The 20,578-nt window shown below is 48.4% G+C and overlaps 1 protein-coding gene across 3 annotated transcripts in view; it reads left to right on the top strand.

Annotated features, from left to right (window-relative positions):
• Positions 1-20,578, top strand: part of ift122 (intraflagellar transport 122 homolog (Chlamydomonas)) — a 459,699-nt gene that overhangs the window by 125,957 nt on the left and 313,164 nt on the right. For all 3 annotated transcript variants that reach the window (XM_072472002.1, XM_072472003.1, XM_072472001.1), the window contains exons 6-8: positions 74-140; positions 3,941-4,081; positions 11,717-11,792. In XM_072472002.1, coding sequence (XP_072328103.1) covers positions 74-140; positions 3,941-4,081; positions 11,717-11,792 — 284 coding nt within the window. The remainder of the gene's footprint in view (positions 1-73; positions 141-3,940; positions 4,082-11,716; positions 11,793-20,578) is intronic.

Below are 20,578 nucleotides of genomic sequence, written 5' to 3'. Positions count from 1 at the left end.
GTTTGAAAATGAATTGTCATGTTTATAATTTCACTTTATTTTTCCTTTTATGTTTAAAATGCCTTTATTGCAGGTTTGTGGTCTCCAGAGCAGAAATCTGTCTCCAAGCACAAAGTCAACAGCAAAATTACCTGCTGCAGGTAATCCACTCATTGCTGCTTGTATCATTGCTCTTGTGGGTTTTAAGTATGATCTCAAGGCTGATTGTTACAAAACTGAGCTTGATACTTGTAGTTGCAAACTTCCAATCTGTTTCCCTCTGTAATCTCCTTTGGTACAATGTCATGTTAAACACCACAGATCTACAATGCAGTTTCCTTGTTCTGCACAATTTTCTTCATTATTGGCTGAAGGATTAGTCTACGCAGCTGTAATGGGAACCACTAATTTATCAGACTGTAAAAAATTATCCTCACAGTTTTATTGTTATACTTAACAAGCCATCCCCATCATTTTGTTTTGCATTACAGTTGGAAAATATTCCATTTCAACAAAATGACTGCATCTCATTCCCACTTTATATGATCTGTATGTTGGATGAAGAGGAGTAGTAGGTGGCTGCAATGGGAGCCAAATTATTCATGTGGGTTGGAGGAGAAGCCAGATCATCCCGGAGAGGGGAGCCAGATCATCCCAGTGAGGAGAATCAGATCATCCCAGAGAGGAGAGCCAGACCATCCCAGCGAAGAGAATCGGATCATCCCAGCGAGGAGAGCCGGATCATCCCAGAGAGGAGAGCAGGATCATCCCTCAGTGGAGAGCCAGTTCATCCCAGCGAGGGGACCCGGATCATCCCAGCGAGGGGAGCCAGATCATCTCAGAGAGGAGAGCCAGATAATCCAGAGAGGAGAGCCGGATCATCCCAGCGAGGAGAGCCAGATCAACTTGGAGAGGAGAGCCAGACCATTCCAGAGAGGGGAGCCGGATCATCCCAGAGAGGGGAGTCAGACCATCCCAGAGAGGAGAGCCGGATCATCTAGAAGAGGAGAGCTGGATCATCCCAACGAGGAGAGCCGGATCATCTCGGAGAGGAGACCCAGATCATCCCAGCGAGGAGAGCCAGACCATCCCAGCGAGGAGAGCAGGATCATCCCAGAGAGGGGAGCCGGATCATCCCAGAAAGGGGAGTCAGATCATTCCAGCGAGGAGAGCCAGACCATCCCAGAGAGGAGAGCCGGATCATCTCGGAGAGGAGAGCTGGATCATCCCAACGAGGAGAGCCAGATCATCCCAGTGAGGAGAGCCAGACCATCCCAGAGCGGAGAGCCGGATCATCTCTGAGAGGAGAGCCAGATCATCCCAGCGAGGAGAGCCAGATCATCCCAGAGAGGAGAGCCAGATCATCCCAGTGAGGAGAGCCAGATCATCCCAGCGAGGAGAACCAGATCATCCCAGCGATGAGAGCCAGACCATCCCAGCGAGGAGAGCAGTATCATCCCAGAGAGGGGAGCCGGATCATCCCAGAGAGGAGACCCAGATCATCCCAGCGAGGAGAGCCAGACCATCCCAGCGAGGAGAGCAGGATCATCCCAGAGAGGGGAGCCGGATCATCCCAGAGAGGGGAGTCAGATCATTCCAGCGAGAAGAGCCAGACCATCCCAGAGAGGAGAGCCGGATCATCTCGGCGAGGAGAGCCAGACCATCCCAGAGAGGAGAGCCGGATCATCTCGGAGAGGAGAGCTGGATCATCCCAACGAGGAGAGCCAGATCATCCCAGTGAGGAGAGCCAGACCATCCCAGCGAGGAGAGCCAGACCATCCCAGCGAGGAAAGCCAGACCATCCCAGAGAGGGGAGCCAGATCATCCCAGCGAGGAGAGCAGTATCATCCCAGAGAGGGGAGCCGGATCATCCCAGAGAGGAGACCCAGATCATCCTAGCGAGGAGAGCCGGACCATCCCATCGAGGAGAGCAGGATCATCCCAAAGAGGAGACCCAGATCATCCCAGCGAGGAGAGCCAGACCATCCCATCGAGGAGAGCAGGATCATCCCAGAGAAGAGAGCCAGACCATCCCAGCGAGGAGAGACAGATCATCTCGGAGAGGAGAACTGGATCATCCCAGCGGGGAGAGCCAGACCATCCCAGCGAGGAGAGCCAGACCATCCCAGCGAGGAGAGCCAGACCATCCCAGCGAGGAGAGCCAGACCATCCCAGCGAGGAGAGCCAGACCATCCCAGAGAGGAGAGCCAGATCATCCCAGCGAGGAAAGCCAGACCATCCCAGAGAGGGGAGCCAGATCATCCCAGCGAGGAGAACCAGATCATCCCAGCGAGGAGAGCCAGACCATCCCAGCGAGGAGAGAAGTATCATCCCAGAGAGGAGAGCCAGATCATCCCAGAGAGGAGACCCAGATCATCCCAGAGAGGAGAGCCAGACCATCCCATCGAGGAGAGCAGGATCATCCCAGAGAAGAGAGCCAGACCATCCCAGCGAGGAGAGACAGATCATCTCGGAGAGGAGAACTGGATCATCCCAGCGGGGAGAGCCAGACCATCCCAGCGAGGAGAGCCAGATCATCCCAGAGAGGGGAGCCAGATCATCCCAGCGAGGAGAACCAGATCATCCCAGCGAGGAGAGCCAGATCATCCCAGAGAGGGGAGCCAGATCATCCCAGCGAGGAGAACCAGATCATCCCAGCGAGGAGAGCCAGACCATCCCAGAGAGGAGAGCAGCATCATCCCAGAGAAGGGAGCCGGATCATCCCAGAGCGGAGACCCAGATCATCCCAGCGAGGAGAGCCAGATCATTCCAGCGAGGAGAGCCAGACCATCCCAGAGAGGAGAGCCGGATCATCTCGGAGAGGAGAGCCGGATCATCTCGGAGAGGAGAGCCAGATCATCCCAGAGAGGAGAGCCGGATCATCTCGGAGAGGAGAGCCGGATCATCTCGGAGAGGAGAGCCGGATCATCCCAGAGAGGAGAGCCGGATCATCTCGGAGAGGAGAGCCGGATCATCTCGGAGAGGAGAGCCAGATCATCCCAGCGAGGAGAGCCAGATCATCCCAGCGAGGAGAACCAGATGATCCCAGCGAGGAGAGCCAGACCATCCCAGCGAGGAGAGCACTATCATCCCAGAGAGGGGAGCCGGATCATCCCAGAGAGGAGACCCAGATCATCCCAGCGAGGAGAGCTAGACCATCCCAGCGAGGAGAGCAGGATCATCCCAGAGAGGAGAGCAGGATAACCCAGAGAAGAGAGCCAGATCATCCCAGCGAGGAGAGACAGATCATCTCGGAGAGGAGAACTGGATCATCCCAGCGGGGAGAGCCAGACCATCCCAGCGAGGAGAACCAGATCATCCCAGCGAGGAGAGCCAGATCATCCCAGAGAGGAGAGCCAGATCCTCCCAGAGAGGAGAGCCAGATCATCCCAGCAAGGAGAGCCAGATCATCCTAGCAAGGAGAGCCAGATCATCTCAGAGAGGGGAACCAGATCATCCCAGCGAGGAGAGCCAGACCATCCCAGCGAGGAGAGCAGGATCATCCCAGAGAGGAGAGCCAGATCATCCCAGCGAGGAGAGCCAGATCATCCCAGCGAGGTGAGTGAGATCATCCCAGCGAGGAGAGCCAGATCATCCCAGCGAGGAGAGCCAGATCATCCCAGCGAGGAAAGCCAGACCATCCCAGCGAGGAAAGCCAGACCATCCCAGCGAGGAAAGCCAGACCATCCCAGCGAGGAGAGTGAGATCATCCCAGCGAGGAGAGCCAGATCATCCCAGCGAGGAGAGCCAGATCATCGCAGAGAGGGGAGCCAGATCATCCCAGCGAGTAGAGTGAGATCATCCCAGCACCACCCATTCTGCAGGGTGTACAGAATTTCCCAGTGGGAGCGTTTAGGACTTTATTTAAAGCTGGTAAATTCAGTAACAGTAGTCTTGTAATGTAGTCACTGTAATTTGGCGCCTTAAATTTGTTTCCTAAATGTGTTCTTCTCGTTGCTAGTTGGACAAATGATGGGCAGTACCTGGCCATCAGTCTGTTCAATGGTGTCGTCAGTATCCGGAGTAAGAGCGGAGAAGAGAAAGTGAGGATTGAGAGACCTGGGGCTGTCCCAATCTGGTCAATTTGCTGGAATCCATCCAAGTAAGTAAGGAAACGTACCTCGGGGTTTTTGAGATGCATACCATTAAAACATATGAAATTGAGTTTGGACAGTGCAAACGTAGTTTTCGATTTCAAGTTCAGCAAACATAAAATCCATTATTCAAAACTAATAAGCATTGAATTGGCAATTTTCCTTAAATATTTACAAAAAAGGTGGCTGATATTGAAAATCGAAAATTCAATTTGCGCCGTAGCGATGTAGTTCTGAGGTTGCACATTGTTTATGGAAAGCAAAAAGAACTTTGCTTCCTTTGGTCTGTGATATACCTGAACTGCGAGCGCTTGATACGGGTGACAGATGAAAAAATGTTTTTCATCTCTCAGCACTGTTACTCATCATCTTAAGTCAGGACACAAAAACTAAAATTATTAAATGATTTCTTTTTTATTTACCGTACTTGGAAGTTCCCATTCTGCACCCGGGCAGTACCTTGGACAGAGGCAGTACCTTGTGTGATGAATGTAGAAATAGATATATATTATATTTCATATTCTGTTGCAGTAGTGTTATTTTAAGAGATTCCTGGTTTAAAATACATACAAGCAGCGTGTCTACTAAAGTTGTAATTAAAGAGTTGTGAAAAGGTGAGGTGATCATTCATTCTAACCACTTAATGGGCTAATGGAATTGTGTTTGATTGATGGAGATTCCGTGGACTGTCAATAATTTATGAGGGAGTGGGGTCTAGTCCTAGCTAAACAGTTCATGGAATTTAGTGGGATACAGATGATGTATCCCATTAAATTCTGCCGCCTTTACTGGATGGTTTAAACTTTTTTGTCACTGGAGGGATTCTTCGGCTACTCATGGTACAGTCGAGATGACGGAGTTGACGGAGTCATCTCGACTGTACTGTGGGTAGCCGAAGAACCTCTCCAGTGACAAACAGGAGGAAGATCATCCACTAGAAGCAGCAGAAGAGGATTCTGGTACAAGTCAACTCCGTCGTAGAATTCATAGAATCATAGAAATTACAGTGCAGAAAGAGGCCATTCGGTCCATCGAGTCTGCACCGGCCCTTTGAAAGAGCACATTTAAGCCCACACTTCCAACCTATACCCGTAACCCAGTAACCTCACTTAACCTTTTTGGACACTAAGGGCAATTTAGCATGCCCAATCCACCTAACCTGCCAATCTTTGGACTGTGGAAGGAAACCGGAGCACCAGGAGGAAACCCACGTAGATACTGGGAGAACATGCAGACTCCACATAGACAGTGACCCAAGCTGGGAATCAAACATGGGACCCTGGAGCTGGGAAGCAACTGTGCTAACCACTAGTTGCCATGCTGCTCACCTTGACTGTACTGTGGGTAGCTGAAGAACCCCTCCAGTGACAAACAGGAGGAAGATCATCCAGCAGAGGCGACAGAAGAGAAATCTGGGAGAAGTCAACTACGTCATCTCGACTGTACTGTGGGTAGCCGAAGAGCCCCTCCAGTGACAAACAGGAGGATCATCCAGTAGAGGTGTTAGAAGAGGATTCTGGGAGAGGTCAACTCAGTCACCTCGACTGTACTTTGGGTAGCCGAAGAATTGGTGTCAAGGAGCCATTTACTGTTTCCCATCCTCCTCTAACCAAACAAAAGGCACTGTGAGGAGGACAAATAAGGTAAGATTCTTATTCTTATATCCTTCTTAAATGTACAGGGCAGAGATGGCAGTTAGGGCAGTGATATGCTCCTCCTGCCAGATGTGGGAAATCAGGGAGCTTTCTGACGTCCCTGACGACTATGTCTGCGGGAAGTGTGACCAGCTGCATCTCCTTACAGATCGCATGATTTGGTTTGAGCAGCAGCTGGACACATTGCGGAGCATACAGGGGGCAGAGAGTGTGATAGACACTAGTTTCAGGGAGGTGGCCACACCACAGGTTCAGACAGGTAGATGTGTGACCACCAGGAGAGACAGGCAGGTAAGACGGGAGCCTCCTGTGGCTTTTCCCCCCTCAAACTGGTATACCATTTTGGTTACTGTTGGGGGGGGATAGCCTCTCGGGGCAAGATACCAGCAGCAGCCAGGCCTGTGGCATCACAAACAAAGAACAAAGAAATGTACAGCACAGGAACAGGCCCTTCGGCCCTCCAAGCCCGTGCCGACCATGCTGCCCGACTAAACTACAATCTTCGACACTTCCTGGGTCCGTATCCCTCTATTCCCATCCTATTCATGTATTTGTCAAGATGCCCCTTAAATGTCACTATCGTCCCTGCTTCCACCACCTCCTCCGGTAGCGAGTTCCAGGCACCCACTCCCCTCTGCGTAAAAAACTTGCCTCGTACATCTACTCTAAACCTATGCCCCCTAGTAATTGACCCCTCTACCCTGGGGAAAAGCCTCTGACTATCCACTCTGTCTATGCCCCTCATAATTTTGTATACCTCTATCAGGTCTCCCCTCAACCTCCTTTGTTCCAGTGAGAACAAACCGAGTTTATTCAACCGCTCCTCATAGCTAATGCCCTCCATACCAGGTAACATTCTGGTAAATCTCTTCTGCACCCTCTCTAAAGCCTCCACATCCTTCTGGTAGTGTGGCGACCAGAATTGAACACTATACTCCAAGTGTGGCCTAACTCAGATTCTATACAGCTGCAACATGACTTGCCAATTCTTATACTCAATGCCCCGGCCAATGAAGGCAAGCATGCCGTATGCCTTCTTGACTACCTTAGGGGCAGCACGGTAGCCTTGTGGATAGCACAATTGCTTCACAGCTCCAGGGTCCCAGGTTCGATTCCGGCTTGGGTCACTGTCTGTGCGGAGTCTGCACATCCTCCCCGTGTGTGCGTGGGTTTCCTCCGGGTGCTCCGGTTTCCTCCCACAGTCCAAAGATGTGCAGGTTAGGTGGATTGGCCATGATAAATTGCCCTTAGTGTCCAAAATTGCCCTTAGTGTTGGGTGGGGTTACTGGGTTATGGGGATAGGGTGGCGGTGTTGACCTTGGGTAGGGTGCTCTTTCCAAGAGCCGGTGCAGACTCGATGGGCCGAATGGCCTCCTTCTGCACTGTAAATTCTATGATAATCTATGATTCTCCACCTGTGTTGCCCCTTTCAATGACCTGTGGACCTGTACTCCTAGATCTCTTTGACTTTCAATACTCTTGAGGGTTCTACCATTCACTGTATATTCCCTACCTGCGTTAGACCTTCCAAAATGCATTATCTCACATTTGTCCGGATTAAACTCCATCTGCCATCTCTCCGCCCAAGTCTCCAAACAATCTAAATCCTGCTGTATCCTCTGACAGTCCTCATCGCTATCCGCAATTCCACCAACCTTTGTGTCGTCTGCAAACTTACTAATCAGACCAGTTACATTTTCCTCCAAATCATTTATATATACTACAACTTTATATCACAACTGATTCTGCTGTAGAGCTAAGTCCAAGTGAGTGATAGTAGTAGGAGACTTGATAATCGGGCACAGACAGGTGTTTCTGTGGCTGGAAACGGGACTTTAGGGTGGTGTGTTGCCTCCCTGGTGCCAGGGTCCTGGTTGTCTCCAAACGACTACAGGGTTTCACCAGATGTCCTTGTCTCCATTGGGACTAATGACATAGTCAGAAAGAGGGAGGAGGTCCTGCAAAGACAATTCAGTGAGTTAGGTTCGGGAGCCAAAAAGCAGGACCTCTAGGGTAGTAATCTCAGGATTACACCTCGTGCCATGTACTGGGAAGGCTTGGAACAGGGAGATAGTACAGTTGAACACGTGGCTAAAGAGCTGGTGTAGGAGGCAGGGCTTTAGATATATGGATCACTAGGATGTATTCTGGGAAGATGGGATCTGTACAAGAAGGATAGGTTGCACTGAGCTGGAGGGGCACCAATATCCTGGGCAGAAGGTTTGCTAGTGCTGTTCGGGAGGGTTTAAACTAGTATGGCAGGGGGGTGGGAACCGGAATAGAAGTAGAGACTGGGGGAAAAAAGTAAGACTGAGATTAAACGTAGCGCAGAGAAGAGCAGGCAGAAGGAAACCGCAGGGCTCAGCGGGACTGTAGGTCTGGAGTGCGTTTGCTTCAATGCAAGAAGTCTAACAGGTAAAACAGATGAACTGAGAGCCTGGATTACTGCTTGGAACTGTGATGTAATTGCAATTACGGAGACATGGTTAAAGGAAGGACACGTTTGGCATCTTAACATTCCAGGATGTTGTTGCTTTAGACGGGACAGAAGGGGGAACAAAAGAGGTGGGGGTGTTGCTGATTAGGGAGCAGATCACAGCTGTGTTGAGGGAGGACACATTGGAAGGATCTTGAAGTAAGGCATGATGGATGGCGCTCCGGGATAAGAAGAATGAAATCACAGTGTTGGGAGAGACAGAGGAGCAATTGTGTAGTCAGATACTGAAAAGGTGTGAATAAAGCAGGTTAGTTATGATGAGTGTCCTTAATTTCCCCCATATTGACTGGGAATCCCTTACAGCCAAGGGCTCTGATGGAGAGCAATTTGTTAAATGGGCTTTTCAATACAGTATGTTGACAATCCAACCAGGGAGGGGGCCATACTGGACTTGGTATTGGGGAATGAGCCAGGCCAGATGATTGATGTTTTAGTGGGGGAGAATTTTGGGTTTAGTTACCATATTTCCATAAGATTTCGGGTGATAATGGATAAGGACAAGAGAAGCCCCCGGGGTGAGGGTGCCAAATTGGATGAGGGCCAATTACATCCAAATTAGACAGGAACTGGGGAATGTGGATTGGGAGCGGCTATTTGAGGGCAAATCTACGTCTGACATGTGGGAAATTTTTAAAGTGCAGGACAGGCATGTCCCCGCAAAAATGAAGGATAGAAATGGCAGGATTCGGGAACCATGGATGACAAGAAAAATTGTAAACTTCGCCAAAAGGGAAAAGGAAGCATATGATAGGTGTAGGCATCTAAAAACTGACGAAGCCCCTGAGGAGTACAGTGCAAGGAACTTAAATGTGGAATTAAGAGGGCTTAAAGGGGCCATGAAATGTCTTTAGCAAACATGACCAAGAATAATCCCAAAGCTTTTTATGTATACATTAAGAGCAAGAGGGTAGCAAGAGAAAGAGTAGACCCACTCTGCATGGAACCACAGGAAGTGGGCGAAATCCATAATGAGTACTTTATATTGGTATTCACCAGGGCGAAGGATATGACATGTTGAGGTCAGGGATAGATGTGTGAACGTTCTTGTGAATATATCAAAGGAGAAAGTGTTGAGTTTCCTAAATTGCACTAAGGTAGACCAGTCCCCGGCGCTGGATGGGCTCTGTCCCAGGTTACTGCGGGAGGCAGGGGGAGAAATAGCTGGGGCCTTAACAGATATCTTCACATCCTCTTTGACCACAGGCGAGGTTCCACATCAGTGGTGGGAAAGCTTTTGGAAAAGATACTGAGGGACAGGATTAATGTGCATTTGGAGGAAAATGGGCTACTTAGTGACAGGCGACACTGGGAATGTCATGTTCTCACCAACTGGGTAGAGTTTTTTGAAGAGGTGACACAGGAAATTGATGAGGGAAGGACTGTGGAGTAGTTTATATGGACTTTAGTAAGGTGTTTGATAAGGTCCCACATGGCAGACTGGTACAAAAAATAAAATCACATGTGATTCAGGGTGGGCTGGTTGGATGGATACAGAACTGGTTTGGTTATGGAAGACAGAAAGTAGCTTTGGAAGGACGTTTTTCTGAATGGAGATCTGTAGCTAGTGGTGTTCCACAGGGATCAGTGCTGGACCTCTGATGTTTGTAGTATATATAAATGATCTGGAGGAAAATGTGGGTGGTCTGATTGGTAAGTTTGCGGATGACAGGAAGATTGGTGAAGTTTGCTGATAGTGCCGAGGATTGTCAGAGGATACAAAAGGATATAGATGATTGGAGACTTGGGCACAGAAATGGCAGATGGAGTATAATCCGTAAAAAAATTGGAGGATCAAATGTAGGTATGAATTATACTTTAAATGGCAGAACCCTTAGGAATATGAACTTACAGATGGATCTGGACGTACAGTCCACAGTTCCCTAAAAGTGGCAACACAGGTGGCCAAGCTTTGGAGAGAGTGCAAAGAAGGTTCACCGGGATGTGGCCTGGTCTCGAGGTTGGTGGCTATGAGGAGAGGTTGAATAAACGAGGATTGTTTTCACTGGAAAGGCGGAGGCTGAGAGGAGACCTAGGAGAGGTCCACAAATTTATGAAAGACAAAGACACGGTGGATAAACAGAGGCTTTTTCCAAGGGTGCAAGTGTCAATTACAAGGGGGCACAGGTTCAAGGTGGGAGGGTGAAAGTTTAAGGGAGATGTGTGGGGTACGTTTTTCACACAGAGTGGTGGGTGCCTGGAACACGCTGCCAGAGGATGTGGTGGAATATTTTAGAGGCATCTGGATGGGTACATGAATAGGGAGGAAATAGAAGAATACCGACTGTGTCAGGGCAGAAGGTTCTTTTTTAGTTTAGGGCATCATGATCGACACAGACTTGGAGGGCTGAAGGGCCTGTTCCTGTGCTGTACGTTTCTTTGTTCTTTGATGTAATTAAAGGGAGGCTGGTTTAGCACACTGTGCTAAATCGCTGGCTTTTAAAGCAGACCAAGCAGGCCAGCAGCACGGTTCAATTCCCGTACCAGCCTCCCCGAACAGGCGCCGGAATGTGGCGACTAGGGGTTTTTCACAGTAACTTCATTTGAAGCCTACTTGTGACAATAAGTGATTTTCATTTAATTTCCTGGGGTGAAGTATCCTTTCCTCATAGTTTTACAAATTGAAAAAAAATTGTTTAGGGTTTTCTCCTGGATCCTAGCACTTAAATCTAAAATTTTCCTGCTCCCTTAAGAGATATTGCAAAACAATTGCGGTGAATAACTCCTCCATTTAAGTCAAAGCATTGTTTCCAGTCAGTTACAGACTAATTTCTCTTTCTTATCTCAATACTCTGCAATTTTGCCTGAGAGTTAGGTTTGTTGTCTTTTAATCGCAGGTAAACATTGATTTTTTTCTGTATCAATTAAATGTGGCAATTAAATGACTGGTTCCTGACTAGCACTGTTACGATTAGGAATGAGGTTCACTAGATTAATTCCAGAGATGAGGGGTTTGTTTGTCTTACGGCGAAAGATTGAGCAGTTTAGGCCTGTACTCTCTAGAGTTTAGAAGAATGTGAGGAGATCTAATTGAGGTATATAAAATGATAAAAGGTATTGACAAAGTAGACATGGAGCGGATGCTTCCTCTTTTGGGGCAATCTAGAACGAGTGGTCATAGTTTTAGAATAAAGGGTATCAGATTTAAAACGGAGATGAGAAATTACTTCTCTCAAAAGGTCACAAATCTGTGGAATTCACTACCCAGAGTGCTGTGGATGCCAGGACATTGAGCAAATTTAAGGAGCAAATGGACAGATTTTTAATTAGTAATGGGTTGAAGGGTTATGGAGAATGGGCCGGAAAGTGGAGTTGAGGCCGAGATGAGATCAGGCATGATTGTATGGCTCAGCGGGTTTTGAGGGGCTGAATTGCCTACTCCTCCTCCTAGTTCATATGTTCTTACACGTCAGAAATGCAATGCATACTATTTTAGGTAAATCATTGTGATATATGATGAATTAATATCTGAACTTTAATTTTGTTTTGTACAGAGATGAGCACACTGACATCCTATCTGTGGCAGACTGGGGGCAGCGACTTTCCTTCTACCAACTGAGTGGCAAACAGGTATGATTGTGAAACATTTTCATACTCATTGAAAGGATTGCTGCAGAGAGGTGTCACAAATTGTTTCACATAGAACATAGAAAATACAGCACAGAACAGGCCCTTCGGCCCACGATGTTGTGCCGAACCTTTGTTCGAGATTAATCATAGATTATCATTGAATTTACAGTGCAGAAGGAGGCCATTCGGCCCCCTGAGTCTGCACCGGCTCTTGGAAAGAGCACCCCACCCAAACTCAACACCTCCACCCAACACCAAGGGCAATTTTGGACACTAAGGGCAATTTATCATGGCCAATGCACCTACCCTGCACATCTTTGGACTGTGGGAGGAAACCGGAGCACCCGGAGGAAACCCACGCAGACACGGGGAGGACGTGCAGACTCCGCACAGTCAGTGACCCAAGCCGGAATTGAACCTGGGACCCTGGAGCTGTGAAGCAATTGTGCTATCCACAATGCTACCGTGCTGCCCTTAAGAACAAATAAATCTACACTATATCATTTTACTGTAATCCATGTACCTACCCAATAGCTGCTTGAAGGTCCCTAATGTTTCCGACTCAACTACTTCCACAGGCAGTGCATTCCATGCCCCCACTACTCTCTGGGTAAAGAACCTACCTCTGATATCCGTCCTATATCTTCCACCTTTCACCTTAAATTTATGTCCCCTTGTAATGGTTTGTTCCACCCGGGGGAAAAAGTCTCTGACTATCTACTCTATCTATTCCCCTGATCATCTTATAAACCTCTATCAAGTCGCCCCTCATCCTTCTCTGTTCTAATGAGAAAAGGCCTAGCACCCTCAACCTTTCCTCGTAAGACCTACTCTCCATTCCAGGTAACATCCTGGTAAATCTTCTTTGCACCTTTTCCAAAGCTTCCACATCCTTCCTAAAATGAGGTGACCAGAACTGTACACAGTACTCCAAATGTGGCCTTACCAAAGTTTTGTACAGCTGCATCATCACCTCACGGCTCTTAAATTCAATCCCTCTGTTAATGAACGCGAGCACACCATAGGCCTTCTTCACAGCTCTATCCACTTGAGTGGCAACTTTCAAAGATGTATGAACGTAGACCCCAAGATCTCTCTGCTCCTCCACATTGCCAAGAATGCTACCGTTAACCCTGTATTCCGCATTCATATTTGTCCTTCCAAAATGGACAACCTCACACTTTTCAGGGTTAAATTCCATCTGCCACTTCTCAGCCCAGCTCTGCATCCTATCTATGTCTCTTTGCAGCCGACAACAGCCCTCCTTACTATCCACAACTCCACCAATCTTCGTATCGTCTGCAAATTTACTGACCCACCCTTCAACTCCCTCATCCAAGTCATTAATGACTTGTTTAGTTTTTAATCTGTACCTATTAACGTGAAACATAGTGCACACTCGACAGAGCTTTGTCCCTCCTGTCAAACTTTGGTGTCATAAGTGTGGATGTGCAGATTGCCTCCAGGTCATTGGTTCAAATTTCATATTCAGAAAGCAACATCAAATCAAAATTAACAAGGTTGGAACATATGAATTAAATTGAAAAAAAGTGAGCAAATAAACTTAAAGAGCCTAATAAGGGTGCAATTAATCATATGTTCTTAAATAAAATCTGGCAATAATATAAAGAAGTTGAACTTATGAAGTCACTCCTAATTTTTTTGAAGACCCTCGCATTATAATGATGATTGATTTTTATTGTCACATGTACCGGAGTACAGTGAAAAGCATTTTTCCGCGGCCAAGGGAACGTACACAGACAAAAGAATAATCAACAGAGTACATTGACAAATGGTGCATCAACATATAGTGATTGGTTACAGTGCGGAACAAGGGCCAAATAAGCAATACATGAGCAAGAGCAGCATAGGACGTCACGAATAGTGTTCTTACAGGGAACAGATCCGTCCAAGGGAGAGTCATTGAGGAGTCGAGTATCTGTGGGGAAGAAGCTGTTCCTACGTCTGCATGTGCGGGTCTTCAGACATCTGTATCTTCTGCCTGATGGAAGGGTCTGGAAGAGGGCAAAGCCTGGGTGGGAGGGGACTCTGACAATGCTGTCTGCCTTCCTGAAGCAGCGGGAGGCGTAAACCGAATCAATGGGAGGATGGCAAGCTTGTGTGATGCATTGGGCTGAATTCAGCACACTCTGCAGTTTCTTGCGATCTTGGGCTGAGCAATTGCCATACCAGGCTGTGATGCAGCCGGATAGGATGCTCTCTTTGGCACATCTGTAGAAGTTTGAGAGAGTCAATGCAGACATGCCAAATTTCTTTAGCTTCCGTAGGAAGAAGAGAAGTTGTTGGGCTTTCTTGACTGTTGCATCAACGTGAGTGGACCAGGACAGACTGTTGGTGACAGTGACCCCCAGGAACGTAAAGCTATCGACCATCTCCACTTCGGAGCCATTGATGTAGACGGCGGGGGGTGTCGTGCTGCACTTCCTGAAGTCGATGATCAGTTCCTTGATCTTTTGAACATTTAGAGAGAGGTTGTTTTCGGTACACCATGCAATTAAATGATCTATGTCCCTTCTGCAGTCTGATTTGTTGTTGCTTGAGATACGACCCACCACAGTTGTATCATCTGCAAACCTATAGATTGAGTTGGAGTTGACTCTTGTCGCACAGTCGTGTGTGTATAAGGAGTACAGTCGAGGACTGAGCATACATCCTTGCACGGCCCCGGTGTTGAGGACTATTGGAGGAGGTGCTGTTACCTATCCTGACAGATTGCCGTCTGTGGGGGAGGAAGTCAAGGATCACAGGGAGGAGTCAAGTCCAAGGTTGCAGAGTTTGGTTATTAGTTAGTTTCCTTCATCTAGCAAGCTCAGCGATTAGACCTGGAATTTGTAAGGACTCTCGGTTCAGTAAACCAACAATTAGGGACAGAATTTTCTGTCAAAATAATGGCAAGACTAAACATGCCTGAAGTTATTTATGTGTAAATGGTACAGCAACATCAGGCACAGAGCAGTTATATGGTTAAATGTGAATATCCTAAAATTGCTGTCTGCATTGTGCCAATCTGCTGTTTAATTTGAGAAAATGTCAAACCAGAGACTCCCCCACCCCACCCCCTTTTTTATGCCTGCCTTGCCCATTAAACCACAAACTTGCCAAAACCAGCGTAAGTGTCCCTTTCATGATATTTTAAGTCTTAATTATTACTAATCAACCTCTCTTGTACCATAATTAACTATCACATGAGTGATGTTTTTGAAAAAACCGCATTTAAGAATGTGGGCATTGTTGGCTAGATCAGCATTTATTTTCCATCCCTAATTGCCCTTGAGAAGATGGTGGTAAATGGTCTTCTTGAACTGCTGCAATCCATCCACAGGTACATCCACAGTGCTATTAGGGAGGGAGTCCCAGGATTTTGACCCAGCGACAGTGAAGGAACTGGGATATATTTCCAAGTCAGGGTGGTGAGTTACTTGGAGGGGCACTTCCAGGTGGTGGTTTTCCCAGGTTTTTGTTGCTCTTGCCCTTCTAGATGACAGTGGTTGTGGGTTTGGAAGGTGCTGTTAAAGGAAACTTGGTGAGTTCCTGCTATGCATCTTCTAGATGGTACGCACGGCTGCCACTGTTTGTTGGTGGCGGAGGGATTGAATGTTTATAAAAGGGGTGATGGTCTGTGTGGAGTTTGTACGTTTTCCTTGTGTCTGCGTGGGTTTCCTCCGGGTGCTCCGGTTTCCTCCCACAGTCCAAATAAGTGCAGGTTATGTAGGTTGACCATGCTAAATTGCCCTTTAGTGTCCAAAGATGTTTAGGTTAGGTGTAGTTATGGGGATAGGGTGGGGAAGTGGGTCTAGATAGGATACTCTTTCAGAGGGTCAGTGCAGACGCGGTGGACTGCAGAAGGTGGCCTCCTTCTGCATTGTAGGAATTCTATTCTATGGTTCTATGCATGGTGTCGAGCTTCTTGAGTGTTGTTGGAGCTGCACTCATCCAGGCAATAGAATACTCCATTACACTTCTAACTTGTGCCCAATAGATGGTGGACAGGCTTTGGGGAGTAAGGAAGTGAGTTACTCACTGCTCTGGTAGCCACGGTATTTGTACGGCTAGTCAGTTCAGTTTCTGGTCAATGGTACCCCCCAGGATGCTGATAGTGGAGGATTCAGCGATGGGAATGCCATTGAATGTCAAGAGGTGGTGGTTAGATCCTCTTTTGTTGGAGATGGTCATTGCCTGTCGCAAATATTCCTTGCCACTTGTCACCCCAAATAGAATATTGTCCAGTGTTGTAGCTGTACTGGAACAGTTTGGCTCAGGGCGTGGCACGTTCTGGAGCACAAGTCTCCAGTACTCTGTCTGGAATATTGTCAGGGCCCATAGCCTTTGCAGTATCCAGTGCCTCACTTGTTTCTTGATATCGCATGATGTGAATCGAATTGGCTGGAGGCTGACATGCGTGATGCTGAGAATCTTCAGAGGAGGCCGAGATGGATTATTCACTCGCCATTTTTGGCTGGAGATTGTTGAGAATGCTTCAGCCTTCTCTCATTATTTAAGTTTGAATTTTCTGAGGAGGTTTTAAAAATGTTGAATTTTAATTTGTGTTGCTTAAAATGTTTTTTCCCTCTTTTTTTTTATATTTCCCTTTCAGCACATGAAATGAAATGAAAATCGCTTATTGTCACAAGTAGGCTTCAAATGAAGTTACTGTGAAAAGCCCCTAGTCGCCACATTCCGGCGCCTGTTCGAGGAGGCTGGTACAGGAATTGAACCGTGCTGCTGACCTGCCTTGGTCTGCTTTAAAAGCCAGCTCTTTAACCCTGTGCTGATTTGATACTAAAATCTAGCATTTTAATCCATCCTCCTTTTCAGTCCTTTCATGATTATTTCCCAGTCCTTAAATCTGATTGGTTAAGGAGATACCCTGTTTGGTAGCCCAATTCGCTCCGGCCCGAAGTGCCCTGTTTCCTTTACTGCCATTATCATCTCCCATTTTCAGGAACCTTGTAGGCAAACAGTTTTTGAGCTGAAGCATGCACAAGTTTAACTAATGGCAGACACCATAAGATGCCCCTGTTATTTCAAGAATCCAGATGAATCCTTAACCTAAACATTATTTTCTGTGTTTGAGATATCTCCAACATAATTTTCCATCACAGGTTTGCTCCTGTGTGAGTTCATGCAGAATATGACCAATGTTTGTGGATTAAGTTGAACTGCAGCAACTCACCAAAGCTCCTTTGACAACGCCTTCCAAACCTGTGACTTTGACGACCTAGAAGAACAAGGGGAGTACACACATGGGAACACCACCACCTGCAAGTTTCCCTCCAAGCCATACTCTATCCTGAATGTCACAGAGTCAAATCTGGAATGCCCTCCCTAACAGCACTGTGGGTATACCTGCACCACATGGATTGCAGCAGTTCAAGAAGTCTGCTCACCACCACCTCTAGCATGGTTAGGGATGAGCAATAAAGATGCTGGCCTAGCCAACGACGCCCATAATAATAATCTTTATTGTCACAGCTAGGCTTACATTAACGCTGCAATGAAGTTACTGTGAAAATCCCCTAGTCACCACATTCCGGTGCCTGTTCTGGTACACAGAGGGAGAATTCAGAATGTCCAAATTACCTAATAGCATGTCTTTCGGGAGTTGTGGGAGGAAATCGGAGCACCCGGAGGAAACCCACGTAGACACAGGGAGAACGTGCAGTCTCCGCACAGACAGTGACCCAAGCCGGGAATCGAACCTGGGTTCCTGGCACTGTGAAGCCATAGCGCTAACCACTATGCTACCGTGCTGCCCATGTCCCGTGAAATAATTTAAAATGTTTTCACATGTTGACTGTAAGCACATTCTTGTCGGCATGAGTGATTTGACATTAATCAGAAGCCTAAATCCTGTCTACATTCTCCTCCCTTGTCCTTGGCCCCTCCAAGACAAGGGGCATTGAGACCAGTTTTCCAAGTCCGCACTACTGCCTCATTAAAATCACCTGAACAGTACAGATCACAGATAGAGCTCTAGACCTTCCAAAGGATTTCATTCACCACTAAACTGTTGGGGCATGCTTGAATTATCTAAATATTCAAAGATTGCTGACATCCAGTTGTTTCAGAGTACTCTGGCTTTTGTCGCAACATGGTAACATTGTACCTTGCGCTGTTCTTCTTACATTATGCTTGCCTTGCTACTCCTCATTCAACAAGACACCACTGATTTCTGTCTTATGCAAAAAGTTTCTTTGTTATTAGCTTCCTTTGTTATGAAGTAGAACTGGGGTATTTTAACGGATGACAGACAGTCGAACCAGTTGAGTAAATATACTTGCAATTTAAGTAATTTTGGTAAGGTTTCTATGTTGTCTTCTGCCCTACATTTTAATTGTAAAATCCAAACCCCTCTTAAAAACGCCCACCCTGCATTCAATGTTCCCTTTCCTAATCAAGAGAAGGGTGTTGGTAACCAGCTCCTAGACCTGGGCATGTGTTACAATTGATTTTGTCACAAGAGACGCCCTTCTCTGTTGGGAATCACCTTGACTATGCTTGGTGCTCCCATTTGTTGCAATTGGAAAGTGTTACAATACTGGTGGAGACTAGCAATGTAAAAGAACCAAATAACTCCAATGCAAGAAACTGATGGGGTAAGGTTTCAGACGCACAACTTCACAGCCACATTCTGCCCTGATCATTGGCTGGGATATCCTCATGTCTGATATCACAGCCAGGAAATTCAATTAAAAATCCTCATTCCCCCACCAACCCAACACCTCCGCATTCGTCGCCCAATAGCAGTAAATCAGGTTCGGCAGCCCCAACCCCCCCAACTGCCGGTCCACTCTTTGGATCCTCGCCACCTTCCCTCCCCGTATCAATGCTTTCCACCCTACACCGAACGCCTTTGGTTGAAACACTGGCAGGCATTGAAAAAGTAAGAAGAACCATGACAAGATATTCATCTTCACCAGTTGCACTCATCCAGCTAACGACAGTGGGAGACTATCCCAATTCTGTAGGTCTGCCTCCACCCTGCTCACCAAGCTACGCCCAATCCCTTGCCACCTGTACCCCATAGTACCTGAAATGTGTGTTCGCCAGCCTGAATCAGCCCAACGGGGTGACCGGAAATCATTTGGCAAGATTATCCATCGGCTGATGCAGAAATTGGGAAAGGCGATTGGGCGGAGAATCGGTCTTGACGCAGAAATTGTGGTGGGTGCCAGGTTCACAGCAAATCGCAATTCTCCAGTGTCTTAGCAGTGGCTCAATACGTTCCACTTCGCACATCCAGTAAACGCTGTTTGTATATCATTAGTGGGCCTGACCCGGTATTCTCCGAGGCCTCTGCGATGCTCCGCCTCTGCCGGGGGGATTGCCAACGATGAGGTTCACTTGTGCTTTTAAAAATTGGAAAACAGGCGCCATGGCTGATGAGGGAGAGAGGAGGTAGGACATGCAGAGGTGCGACCGTGTGCTGCCGGTCCTGACACTGACTGGGGGGGGCCCTTTCCAGGGCCAGGTGTGGGTGACGGGGCAGACCAGGGGATGGGCGAAGGGCCGGGGTGCCCAGGCACACGGATCGCCAGTGCCTGCAAGGCAGCCATCTTGCTGCGCACTCCACTGACCAAAAACCTTGGCCTGGTTCCCGTACCCCCCCCCCCCCCCCCCCCCCCCCCCGTCCGTACCCGTCCCCACCACCACCACCACCACCACCAGCCGCTACCTGATGGCGGGGCATCACACAGCCCACCCAAGAGCAACACCCGCAGTAGCCCTATACGGGGTCGCTGGACGGGTGCTGCAGTGCGTAACGCTGGCATGAGCAGCACCAGCCGAAGGTACCCCTGGCAGCAGGGAAGACCGCTGTGGCAAGAGACCCTCACGGACCCGTGCAGAGATTGCCAAACCCCCCCCCCCCCCCCAAGCTTGGGGGTTGGCTCCTGGGCAATGGATAATCTGCTGTGGTCGTGGCTGATGACCCCTATCCGAAGCCATAGGCCAACCCAGAGACCCGCTACAACGATACCTATGCAGTGACCAGGGGCGTGATCGAGTGGTGCTTCGGCATCCTGAAGATGCAGTTCAGGTGCCTGGACCACTCTGGAGGGGCCCTCCAGTATAGTGCTAGGAGGGTCCTCCATCGTGGTGGCTTGCTGTGCTGTGTCCTCCAAAATATCACGCAGCAGAGGGGGGATGTGCTGGAGGAGGAGGATGGACGACAATCCTCTTCCGACGAGGAGGATGTGGGGTGGCCGAGGATGGGCAGGACATGGGGCCCGGGCAGGCACAGCGTGTGTGTCTGAGGCTGACGGGAATAGGATGCTTTAATCGCCTCCAGGTTCACCGACTGGGGGCCCCAGGCATCACATCCTACACCCCCCCCCCCCCCCCCCTCCGCCATTCCATCACACGGTTGCATTGGATCCCCGGGGTGGGGAGGGGGGAATGGGGATGGGACACTGCATCAGTGAGTGGTGGCTGCACTGCGGTCCCTGGGCCAAGCCCACCAACAACATTCACCCATTACCCCCCCACCCCCCCCAAACTCCCTCGGTGGCCAGTCCAGACCAGCCTATCCCTCACACCCTTCTGGCAGAGCACCGAGGCAGGTTGGAACATTGTGCACAAGTGTTTAATGTGAACAAATATATACAGGTTTGTGCCCTCGCCCCTAATGCCATGCACCCATGCCAGCTTCACTGTTATCTATTTTTCTGGCCTTAAGGGATGCTACATCTAGGAGGGTTCCCAGACGGTGCATCAGGAGAGGAGTGATTCCAGCCCTGTAACTTGGGTCCCCTTGCTGCTATCTT

Source organism: Scyliorhinus torazame, chromosome 13, assembly GCF_047496885.1.
Source record: "Scyliorhinus torazame isolate Kashiwa2021f chromosome 13, sScyTor2.1, whole genome shotgun sequence".
NCBI classification, from domain to species: domain Eukaryota; kingdom Metazoa; phylum Chordata; class Chondrichthyes; order Carcharhiniformes; family Scyliorhinidae; genus Scyliorhinus; species Scyliorhinus torazame.
Note: the sequence above shows the minus strand (reverse complement) of the source record. Positions and strands in the feature narration are given on the sequence as shown.